Source organism: Microtus ochrogaster, chromosome 18 (genome assembly GCF_000317375.1).
Source record: "Microtus ochrogaster isolate Prairie Vole_2 chromosome 18, MicOch1.0, whole genome shotgun sequence".
NCBI classification, from domain to species: domain Eukaryota; kingdom Metazoa; phylum Chordata; class Mammalia; order Rodentia; family Cricetidae; genus Microtus; species Microtus ochrogaster.
In genome coordinates this window covers 59,799,712-59,812,254 of record NC_022020.1, presented here as the reverse complement: position 1 = coordinate 59,812,254, position 12,543 = coordinate 59,799,712, and the positions used below count along the sequence as shown (strand labels likewise).

Below are 12,543 nucleotides of genomic sequence, written 5' to 3'. Positions count from 1 at the left end.
AAAAAACTATTATTTTAATAAAGCTGTGTTTCATTAGTGAAAAAAAATAAAAAATAAAAGTCTTTTTTAAAAGACTGCCTGTTCGCTAATGAATTTTGAGTCACCAAAGTTACATCTTACATTTCCTTGGAGCTGGAAAGATGGCTCAGAGATTAAGAGAACTGGCTACTCTCTCAGAGGACCCAGGCTCAATCCCCAGCACCAACATGGCAACTCACAAACATCTGTATCTCCAGTTCCAAGGGATCCAATGCCCTCTTCCAGCTTCTGCAAGCACCATTCGTGCATGCGTGCAAAGATATATATGCAGACAGAATATCCATGGACATAAGATAATCTTTTTAATTAAATAAGTTGTCCTCACTTCATCCTTAGGAGAAGGACTTAGCTTTGTTCTGCATATGGGAAATTGAGACACAGACTTAGAAAGTAGTCAAAGCACCCTTCCTGGTCCTAAGAAGCCCACCCCTCTCCCACTTTCTTCTTGTTCCCAGCTAGGATGAATAGTGTCAGGTGGTTAATGTATAGAAGAGAATTAGGACCCAATCTTATTGGCCATTGACCCTTTGTAAGGGAGGTGGGGATGCTACAGTGGGAAATGCTTGGCACCTCTGATGTTCAGGTGATAATTCACCAGAGCAGCATTTACAGCCAGCCAAACAGGATCGTAAAGACATTAGAAAATGTTGGTAACTGGGCCCTACATGAGCCCTACACCAGAGATGCAGCTGAATGAGGAAGAATCTGAATATTAACCTATGTGTAGGCCCCTGGTGACTCTGATATCCTAGTAGGGTTAACACCTCAGGTGGGACACGGCTTTCTCCCTTCTCCGAGGCCAGCTGCCTCTGAGTGGGATCTCTTGGGAGGACAGAATGTATGGATGTGGCCAATGGCTGGCACGTTTAATAAAGGCACAAGTTTCTAATCCACTCTTTCAGACGGGTTCAGTTAAGAGCTGCAGAGCCTGCAGGCAGCTTCCTGCAGTCCCTTTTGATGCTAGGAGGCAGGCAAACGGCCTGGATTCTGTCTGAATTCCAAGGACTCTAATGAAGATGCTTGGCAGTGCTAATACGTAGGAGGAGATGAGAGCATCCATCAGCTTCCTGGCTCCTTCTCACGTGTCTCTCCTCCTGTCTCCATGTTCCTCCTGCCATTCCGCGTCTCTATCCACCTGCCCTCCATCCCTGCATTCCCTTGCTATTCCACTTCTGTATTGTTTTCCTACTTTGGGATCCATTTTCTCAGTTGTCTTGGCTCAGTGGTGGGTCAGCCATGAAAGGCTTAACGGAGGTGGGTTAATAGACCCATGAGTGACTGAGCATGGGAAATTCATCGCGTGCCTCTTATTTTATTTCTTTTAATTTCATGAGTATTCCCTGCCTACATATGCATGTCACAGAAGAGTCAAATATCCGTCAGATAGTGATGGCGCACACCTTTAATCCCAGCGCTGGGGAGGCAGGGACAGGCAGACCTGTGAGTATGAGGCTAGCCTGGTCTACAGAGCTAGTTCCAGCACAGCCAGGGTTATATAGGGAAACTCTAGTCTTGAGAAACAAACAAACAAAAAACTAATAAATATTCCTTTTGATACAACCCTTCCACAACTGTGTCTCTGTTGAGTTAACTTCCTTACCCATTTAGATGTCTTCTGATAAACCCACCTATAGAAATAATACTCTTTCAAAGTCATACAACGCTCACACTTCCCCCAACCCATGTACCCCAGGATTCTTCCAGGCGCAGGCATCTGCTGTGCTGTTATGTGACTGTCCAGTGGTTCATAGTGGGCCCCTGTTTAACCCTTCATTTAATGGTAGGAACCCACTCCACTTGTCAGTGTTCCCCTGGAAATGCACGACACTGTACTGCAATGGCTAGTTTGCTTCCTTCCACACGAATAAAAGAATTTCTTTGGGTAATGCTGGGAAGTAGAATTAATTTTAGTGACTCTTGGCAAGCTGCTCTCCAAGTGACTCTTCCGTCCTTCATACTGCACCAGTGTGTTGGGACATCCCGGCGTTTGACTTTGCATGGTCCATCTTCTAGTGAGGCTGAATACTTTTTAACTCACTTACTAGCCATTTCCCCCAATATGTTAAAATTCGTTTTGGTTTTAAAGCAACAATTAGAAAAACAAAGACCACTGGGAAACCAGGAAAAAATAATCCACTATCATTTTGTGACAAGGTCTGATAATAATTGTGAACTTTTTTATGTTTACCTTTTACGAAGCTGCTCTGCTAATATACATCAATTTTAGCATTGTCATTTATTTAGCATGATCTCCCACACTTTGTCAGGTGGGGGCTTTTTAGGATAAAGTGTAGTTGTTTACATCTGTTCTTTTTTCTGCTGCCTACTGGTAGCCCAGGAGTACAGTATGACTCAAGCTAGCATGTATTCATTCAGGCATGGTTGTAGGTTCTGAAACAAAGTGATGCACAGAAACAGCCATGATCCCTGCTTTGCCAGAGCTTGCTTTCTGGTAGGTAGGATGGGGTAGGGTAATAGGAGGCAGGCATTAGTAATGAGGCAAGAAGGGGTGGAGGCCAGAGCTGTTAGAAGGAGGCCATGGGAGACCAAGGTTGCTTAGGAACAGGTACTCCATGCAAAGGGAATGACCAAATCAGAGTTCTTGGGTGGGGATATAGACCACATTGAGGCACAAGGCAGAGGTCAGTCTGGCAGGTACAGAGCACAGGAGAGGTGTGACCAGTGAGCTGGGTGGGTATCAGTGTCTCCTTAAAGGCCTGGAGAAAACTCTGTCATTTTGAGAGACAGTGGAGGGTCCCATCACATAAAACCCTGTGTGTAGTATTGATTCCTCTAGCTTAAGAATCCTTGAGTCAGGTGACCTTTTGTGTGTGTGTATACATACTTAAAAACATATATATATATATATAACTTTGAAATAATTTTTAAAATACAAAATACTGATAATAGTACAAAGAATTCATGCATGTTCTACACCCTATGTTTAGATTTGTGTTGGGTTGACAAAACTAGCCAGCACAGATGTCAAAAGGCTAATTAATGTTTGTTTTGTTTGTTTTTCTTTGTAGCTCAAACTCACAATCCTCCTGCCTCAGCTTCTCTCATGATGGTATTACAATCATGGGCCCTGTCTTATATTTTTATTATCTATAAGTAATAATATTTTTAATATGTAAGGCATATTGCTTAACTTAATTCTAAAAAAACTGGCTTCTGGGAACTACAGTTGAGGCTGTGGCTTTATCTTTGTGCCTTTCATTCCATGTCCTTGGAGTTTACTTGAACTTGGTTCTAGCATCAATGTCACAGTGAAAGGTCTTTCCTGCCCTGGGCATACTGTCCTCAGCCACAGTGTGCCTGTGCTGGCCTGGAGCCCTCCCTACCCAGCTCTGGCTGGGGGACATACTCTTTTTGCTGTACAAGCCACCAGGAGAAGGCTAAGGTGCGTGTGAGGCCAAACCAGAGAGGTTGACTAATGTCTAACACCACCTCGAAGCTGGCCCGCACTTGGCAGAGGGCTGCCATCCTGCTTTGGTGTATCTGTGCAATGGCCAGCTTCACAGAGTTGCCCAGCATTGCCCTGGTCATTAAATGGGTAACAGCATGGGAGAGAGCCCATGGATTCCAGAAGCTTCCAGTGCAGCTCGTGGGAGTTGGTCAAAATGTTAATCCTGGGCCATAGCCCCAGAGTCTCTGGGTCACCAATGGAGAGTGAGGCCCAGGGTCTTCCATATGGTTGACTTTGGGGACTCCTGTGTAGGTGGTAGTCGGCCACACATTGGGACAATCCTCCGCTAGTCTTCTGAGACATGTCTGCAGGTTCTCCATGATACCAGATAATAGTTGTTGGCTGAGGTTTCTGTCCTGCCTGGTTCCTGCAGTCATTAAGTCCCAAAGAAATCACACAGAGGTCTATATTAATTATAAACTGGTTGGCCCAGTAGCTCAGGCTTTTTATTAATTAATTCTTATAACTTACATCAGCCCATAATTCTTGTCTGTGTTAGCCACATGGCTTGGTACCTTTTTCAGTGAGGCAGTCCATATCTTGCTTGCTCTGTGTCTGGCTTCTCCTCTGTCTGGGTGAGGACTGCAGACTGAAACTTCCCTCTTCCCAGAATTCTCGTTGCCCTGCCTCCACTTCCTGCCTGATTGCCCTGCCTATACTTCCTGCCTGGCTACTGGTCAATTAGCATTTATTTAAAATACAAGTGACAGGGTACAGACCAATGTCCCACAGCGCATAGTCATTTGGAGCTAGGTGTATAGAGCTACACACACTTGCTGCCTTCCAGCTCCAGCCATGTCCCTTAGCATGATACACAGCCAGCATGGATGGAGCCTGGCCAGATGGTCAGGGGTGATACTGATTGTCCAAAATAACTAGGTGTCATGTTTGGTTGACTTTAGGATGTAGCTGGACCATCATCTTTAAGTGAACTTAGGGCTTCCCCAGCCATATACCCAGGGGCCACCTTGGACTAGGGATGGGTCGGGTTTCCTGATGAGCCTGCTGGGAGGCAGAGTGAGGGTGAGCGCGTGCCCTGCTGTCACTAACCCCTCCTTTCTGCCTGCAGTGGACTTCTGACTGCAGAGAGCAGCTGGATGGTGGCTGTTCCTTCTCCAGAGGGCGAGCCCCGCCACAGCAGGTAGGGAACCAGCTCTGTCCTCCATCTGGAAGCTGTCACGTGTCTTGCTTTTCTGGGACTCTGGGGCTGGCCCTTAGGTGACTCCTAAATGATGGGGATCAGGGAAGCAGGCAGAAGTGTGAGAGCCAGTAAGGTACAGGACCTCTAGGACGCCTTCCTTAATTCCTTTGTCACCTTGGAGTGCCCCGCCAGCCTCACGTGGATTCTGAAGACTGCTCTTCTGTTGCCTTTTATGTAATGCTACATCTGGCAACAGCCTAGATGCCCACTGAGAGGAGGGTGGTGGGATGCTCTGTGGTGTCCTTTGTGAGCAAACTGTAGTCTGGGTGCTGACATTGATGGACCCACTAGCACTGGGACTTGGGGTTTTGAAGCTGATTGGGTGCTTTGGAAATCCCTTCTCTGGATCTACGAAGACCTGGGAGTGGAGCGTGTGGAGGAGTTCAGAGGTCTGGACGCCCCCATCCACAGATGTTCTGGGGTAGGGGCGTTCTCCCACCCAGGCATCCTGGCACTTTAAGGGCCTATTATATGCCCAGGAGTCCTGAGGGGCTATATGGCCAGGAGAAGAAGGCAGCTGCTCCTGGGGTGCTGTCCTGATGATATGGGTGTGCCACCTTTCCAGCTGCTCTCACTGATACCTTGTCCCTACCTATGAAAAACCATGTGGTTAGGATCTGAAGAAATCACTCTCCCCAGCTAAGCCCTACCTCAGAGTTGGCTTTTCCCACCTTAAATTCCACCTCTTGGTCCTACAGTTGCTTTAGGGACACATTGCCTTGCTCACTGGCTTGGGTGTGGTCCTACCTTAGTCCCTTGTGGTAGTCACAATTAACCCATTGCTGGGATGAGCACCTACTTAGCATGGGCAAGGCACTAGCCTCCACCCCAGCGCTGCAGGGATAAAAAGCAAAGCAAATCCCCACCCCCTTGTCTCTATTCTGTTCCAAAGAAAGATGCTTAGTGTCCTCAGTTCTGGATCATTCCAGAAAGAACTCCAGGGCTTTGCTGCCCCAGGTTTAGGGGAGACGACTGTCTTCATAGTTCATTCTCATAGCATTTGTGTAATTGTTTCCACTTCAGTTACGGTTTCTATTGCTGTGATAATGTCTAAAAGTAACTTGGTCAGGAAGGGTTTTTACTTCTATGCTTCTGGATGCAGACCACTGAGGGATGTCAGGGCAGGAACTCAAGCAGGGCAGGAACCTGGAGGCAGGAACCAAAACAGAAGTCATAGAGAAATGATCTTCCTTGGCTTGCTCAGCCTACTTTCTTATACAACTCGGGATCATATGCCCAGGCACCACCCAGAGTAGGTGGGCCCTCCCACATCAATCATTAATCAAGAAAATGTCCAACATACTTGCCTGTAGTCCAGTCTTATAAAGGCATATTCTCAGTTGAGAGTCTGTCTTCCCAAATGATTGGCTGATGTCAAGTTGACAGGAAACTAATTAACAGTTTCCTCTTTTAATTTTTTTGTTAATTGTACAGAGTATTTGATCTCATTATGGCTTTCCTATACATGTGTATTAAACTACAGAGACATGGCTCTGTGACAGGTTGGAGGCAGGAGAATAGATTCTGGTTTTTGTTCTGCTATTTGGTAGCCAATTTCTTCCTCAGATAAAACCAGAAGCTTCTGGGTGGCCTCTGAGGGTCCTTCTGGCACTTCTATCCCATTTGCAGAGGAGCAGACTGGGAAAGACAGAGAAGGGGGGTTTGAACAAGCTGAACTGTGCGCCTTGCACCCAGGTATCTCGTCTGCCCAGTACCTACAGGGTACTTCTGCCTGCCCTATTGCAGCTCATGTACTTCCAAGGGCATCTCTGTCTTCTGTCTCCTCGCCAGGGGTCCTGTTTTCCTTCCTGAAGCAGACACCTTAGCCCATGCTTACAGCTCAGTGGCTCTGTCTCTTGTCCTCCCTGACTCCTCTAACAGATTCAGGCTTGGCTGTGGCTCCAAATGGGGGCGCAGGGGGGGGGGTGCTAGACAACACGAACTGCATGTTTCTTGATCAGTAGTTGTCTGGTTCTAGAAGTTTCCAGGGTAGGATCCTTCATTCTCTCTTGTTTATCACTTTTTCCCAAGCCCCCTCTCCCTGCCCATGCCCTCCTACTGTCAGTCCAGGCAGAATCTCCAGAGGTTGAGCAAGGGCCCTTCCTCCACCCCCTCATCATCCCCCACCCTAGGCCCCTCTGAGCTGTTCTGCTCCACTATTTATCCACCTAGAGTAGGCAAAGGGGTTGGACTAGGCAATGTGGTGGCACCGGTGGGGCTTATGGAATGGCTGTCCCCCAGCGGGGTTATGTGTGGTTCTTCACTGCCTAGCCACCTTGCATACTGTGAGGTCCAGCTGACCGCAGGGAGGGACTGGGCAGTCTCCCAGGTTGAGCAGCTTTCTTCAGAATGAAATCTAACTGAGAAGATTAATAGAGAATCTATTAATTAATAGAAATCTAATAGAGAAGAGACTGAGATGCTTTCTTGGCTGGTGTAACTGAGCCAGAGGTTCACTGTGGGGCAGGAACCTAAGACTGGAGGTGACATTCTGAACACTAGCCCATCTTCTTCTCTGACATAGCTCGCAGTAAACAGCAGCAACATTGCTACCACCTGACCTATGGCCCCTTCTGGTCATCTCAGAAGGAGGAAGTATAGGAGAGGCTGGGGTGTACCCACACACAATGAGTAACCACATGGCCCTACACCTTGAAGTTGGAGTGAGGTCTTGCAGTGACTGTGTTGGATTGGGGAGAAGGCTTGGCTTGCCGGCACTGGGGTTGGAGCACACATGGTGCCGTGAAAACTGCTCAGAGCCAAGGCAGTCGAGTCAAGGGTCTGGGGTGAGGCCCTGGATCGAACTGATGTTGCGTTTCCTTCTTTAGGGACCCTGGAGAAGGCCAAGTCCCAGGTGGAAATGAGCTTGGAGCTCAGATACACGTCTGTGGGGTGGTGGGGACTTGGGTGTGCTATACAAAGCCATGGGAAGAGCGCCTCCTGACAGAAGGCTGAGGTGGCACCAAGTGCCACACTACCCAACATGGGGAGGCAAGAGTGGCTGGCAGCACCGTGTGTCAGCAGCAAAAGGCTTAATGTGCTGAGTTGGGAATTGGGTAACACAGGACAGCAGACGCAGGATGGAAGCCAGTCTCTCGTTCCGCTAGCCCAGGAGAGTATTGGGGAGCAGTCTAACAGTTCCACAAGGTCAGGCTGGCTCCAGACTCCTCTCGGTTGACCCTGCCGTGCTTGGGTGTGGTTTTCTTCCATGACCCACGGTCTCTCCTGCCATCTCTGTGTCCCACTGGTGTGAGTGCCACCCTGGGTCTGATCCCTAGGATCCTGACTCTCCTCCTGGAGCAGCCTTCCTCTGAGGACCTCTGGAGAGCGCCACAGGAAAGCTCCTGGTAGCTGGCCTGTGGCTGCCCTGCCCAGCCTTGGCCTGCTTGCAGGCTTTGGTTGAGGAGGATCGGGGAACTGCCTGCTGAAGAGTATGTCACTAGACATGAGCATTCTACCCCCGTTAGCGCATCCGAATTCCTTTTTACGGTACTCTGCTATCTAGACAGACACCTTCACACTGATTCATGTCACAGTCAAGCTGTTTGCTGTACCCACATTCCCCCTCAGACAAGTAACCCCAAGGAAGGGCATGCCAACTGACTCACATCTCAGTTCCCCTGGCATGGGCCTTACATGCACTGGGCTCAGTAACAGTGCTGAACCTGCCTCGAACTGGCCAAGCCTCAAGCCATGCAGGCGTTCACTAGCAGGCCCTTTTCCTTAGGCCTCGCAGAGTCTGTGAATGGCAGGGTTGCTCTCAAAACCCACGTCCACCCATTTGACAATGACTCTATGAGCAAGCTGCCCCTCTGACTGCCACACCTGGGCCACTGTCACTAGGCATGCAGAGGTCATCAGCAGGGGGTGAGGATGGAGCAGGTAGAGTGGTCCTGCCTTCTACCCAGGAGGCTAATGTGGCATTGCCTGATCCCGAACTAGAGGCCCGGGGTGGGTGGGACCCATGGGGATCAGCCATGCAGTGAGATGCTTATTTCCCTACAGCAGGCAATGCTTCATTCTTTGGTTATTGCAACTAATGCAAAACAATACCTTACCCTCTCTGGATGCTTTCAGACAAGTCAGGGTAGCCAACATCCCATGAAGTAGGAAAAAGGGAGTCTAGATCAAAAAATGAGCCAACCAGCTGCCAGGAGCCAGGATTCAGCTGTATCTGGAAGTGTGTCCCACCCCCCAACTCCTCTTTCCTAGAGGCTGCTCCCAACTACTCATTTAGTCAGGATGATGGGACATGCTCTGACTGTCACCGCAGTGGGGGAAACACGTGACGACAGCTGAGTGAACAGCTAGACCAGTGGCACTGAGTTCAGAGACCTTGTCCACGTGCGGGCTGGAGGTGTCTGCTCCATCTGCTCACACATGCCCAGAGAAGGAAATGAACGTATAAAACACAGCGGAGCTTCTGTTTGGACCTTGAGACAGTCTTCTTGACTGAAGGACTTGATGGTCCGGGACAGCTGTTCTTTAGGCGGTGGAATGATTGCTGGGAACCCGATCAGCACACCTCCTTATCAGACAGTTGAGAGCTCATGAAGCCCTGGGAAATCTGGGGGAGTGGGAGGAGAGTGATGTCAGGTTGTGGCCAATGAGTGTAATCTCACCTTCTCTGGAATGGTAGGTGTGGTGTAGGACACCCCATTATGAGAAGGAAAGAGCCTTGCCCCTAGGTGACCCTGGAGGAGTAACGCTGATTCTAATTACTCTTCCACCAATAAGACATTGGCCTAAGTCTGGGTTTCTGTGCCATCCTGCAAGCTGGTGCTACAATGACAGGCTCAAAGGATGGCAGACGGTAGCTAGGGTAACATCAAACACTCCAGTCCCCCAACCCTGGCAAAGGTCAGACACAGCCTTCTGGTCTGGCTGACCAGCGATGGCAGGATGTGGTTTGTGGACAATTAGAAAGGCATCGGTATGCTTAATGCCTTAGAAAAACACCTGGATGCTGAAGCTGCTTCTTTCTCTTTGTTCATGCCTCGGCTCTCTGTGGCGTTGGTGCTCGCTGAACGCTGTGTGCTTGGCTAACATATAGAGTGATGATTCAGTAACCCAGCATGGGTTCAAGACATATGCCTGAAGTATCCCCCAACAGATATGACCAACAGAGTGACTACAGTCATTCTGAATGGCCCTGTTGGTCTCAGGACATGAGAATTGATCCCTTCCTTTCGGTAGAATATTTGAGTAGATGGAAAGAAAAAAGGAGGAGGAAAGATTAGCAAAAATGAAGTTGGACATTGTATTAGGGTGCTGGGGTAGTAGGCACAAGCACAGCTAGCATTGACGGCTTATGCTGGGTAGGACTAGGGCTGAAGGGTCTACTGGGCTCAGATGTTGGAACTTCTATCCAGTCTTGTCTTTCTTATTGTATTTGTATATCTTATGTTTTTTTTTTTCTGTTTTATACTGAAGTCAGTGCCTTCTGTCAGTCAGTACAGCCAAGATGATGTTGTGTAACAAGCAATCCCAAATCTTAAAAGCTTCAAACAACCTACTGGAACCCAGCTGGATGGTGCAGTTGCCTTTTTCTGAGTTAGGGTGTCACTATATAACCTGGGCTGGTCTAGAACTCATGATCTTCTGCCTCAGCCTCCTGAGCACTGGGCTTACCGGTGTGTGCCACTATACCTAGCTTAGTAGTTATCATTGTTACCCATCACCACATGGAAAAAAAGAGCTCCGAGGATCTCGCTTTGGTGGTTCAGGCTGTAGCCTGGCTGCACCATTTTGCTGCATCTGTTTGACTCTGAGCTGTTTCCCAGGCTTTGAAAGCTGAGCACCCTCATTCCAGAAGAATTCCCTTTGTCATAGTTAGGGCATCCTTCTGCTTGGAAGTTTGGTTCCCACCCGTTGACCTCTTGCCCTGTCAGAGGTGGCATCTCAGCAAGCTAGCTGACACAAAGACTGAAGGAGAATTCGGTCTCCTAACATGAAAATGTCCTAGTTTCCCTCAGAAGTCATTTGTCATAGCAAGAACCAGAAGGTTCTAAACAGTGACAAAGACCGGTGATTAATGCCAGCCCGAGATGTTAAGTCAACCTTCATCAGCATTAGACCTGTGCCCTGGAGAAGGCCATACACAGAGGAAGGGATGAGTCATGGGCAGAAAATGAAAGCTTCTGTTCACTCAGAAACCTGCCCTCAGGTTGATAGCAGCTACATCTGAGTGGGAAGCTGGCTGCAGTCACCCTGTGCTGGCCGGTCTTATGCCGGCTTGACACAGTTAGGGTCAGCTGGAAGGAGGGAGCCTCAACTGAGAAGACGCCTCCGTATAAGCACTGTCTGTAAGGCATTTTCTTAATTAGTGATTGATGGAGAGGGTCCAGTCCATTGTGGGTGGTTCTGATCTAAGGAAGGCAGAGCAAGCCATGGGGAGCAGGCTGGTAAGCAGCACTCCTCCATGGCCTTCTCATCATCTCCTGCCTCCAGGATCCTGCCCTGTGTGAGTTCCTGTCCTGACTTCCTTAATGGTGACCTGTGATGTGGTAGTGAAAGCTGAAGAAACCCTTTCCTCCCCACTTGAGTTTGGTTATGGTGTTTCATCGCAGCAATAGTAACCCTAGCTAAGACACCCCCAGTCATTCCGTGGGTGAGTGATCAGATATGCTGTGGTGTCCGCCAGTGGGAAGGAGTAGCCGGTGGCCACAGCACCCTGGATGACTCTCTAGATGATGCTGCGTGGGAGAAATCCAGTTCCCCGAAACTGCACAATCCATGATTCCATTTCTGTCTGGGGACATGCGGAGCAGGCGGTTGTTGCTAGGGTGTGGAGAGGGGACAGAGGCAAGGATAGGGATGGGTGTGGCCCGAAAGGGAGCCATAGCGGGAGCCCTGTAAGGGAATGCCTTGTGCCCTGGCTGTATCAGTGTCGGTATCTCGAAGGTAACTCTGAGTTCCACTTTCATGAGTTTCCCTGTGGAGGGAAGCTGGAGTCTGTTTGGATTATTTCTTACAAGTTCAAACAGTTATTTAAACACAGCTTTATTTTTTTAAAGTATAGAACCCGGCTTCTTCAGAGTCTTCTGTGGCATTTCAGCATTGCTAGCCATTGCACAAATGCAAACCAAACCGACAGTGAGACATGATTATGCTTTCAGAGTGGCCAAGGTGGGTGGAAATCCTCAGGGTGGTGGAGAAGATATGTGGCCCCACCCTCCCCACCTGCCCTCTGCACACCTGCTCCTTGGAGTTCCAGGCCCTGTGGTCTCTATTTCTAGCCCAGCTCTCCACGTTTTGAGTCTGGTACCACCAGAAGAGATGCGGACCAGGGTGGAGCTGTTAAGGAATGCCTCCCTATTCAAGAAGGCATCTTGGAGGGAGGGTGGTGTTGGGGTACAGACTTTATTTTCCCCCTCTGCTGGGGGGTAAGGAACCAGGGACAATTAGGGAACCTTGCTATTTCAATAGAGGCCCCACAGGGAGCCTACCAGGAACGGTCTGCGATGTGGCTCAGCCTAGGGCAGGCACTCATAGTACAGCCCGCTCAAAGCCTCAGCCGCATGCCCAGGTGGCAGAGACGGTGGATGGGAGGGCTGGCCTAAGAGGGATAAATTGGCCACAGGCTTCAGCCTGTTTCATTCTCTCCCTGCCCTGTGGTTTTGAGTGTAAAGGGAGCATGGAGAGGTGGGCAGACAGACAAAAAGCCCTAAAGGAAAAGGACTAGATGATGCTGCCCCTGAACTCAGCTGGGTTCTCTGCTCGGCCCTTCTTGATTCTCAAAGGCACCTCTGTTGGAAGAGACCGGACATGCTCAGTCCTTTTCCAATAGCACTTGGGCGCTGTCCTTGGTGCTAAGTGTGTGTGTGTGTGTGTG

General features: G+C 49.1%; 1 protein-coding gene across 4 annotated transcripts in view; it reads left to right on the top strand.

The window, feature by feature from the left end:
* Ctif (cap binding complex dependent translation initiation factor) overlaps positions 1-12,543 on the top strand; it is a 243,610-nt gene that overhangs the window by 62,675 nt on the left and 168,392 nt on the right. For 3 of the 4 annotated variants that reach the window (XM_005356275.2, XM_005356274.2, XM_026783392.1), the window contains exon 3: positions 4,578-4,649. The exons of the other annotated variant lie outside the window; for it this stretch is intronic. In XM_005356275.2, coding sequence (XP_005356332.1) covers positions 4,578-4,649 — 72 coding nt within the window. The remainder of the gene's footprint in view (positions 1-4,577; positions 4,650-12,543) is intronic. 4 annotated transcript variants of the gene reach the window in all.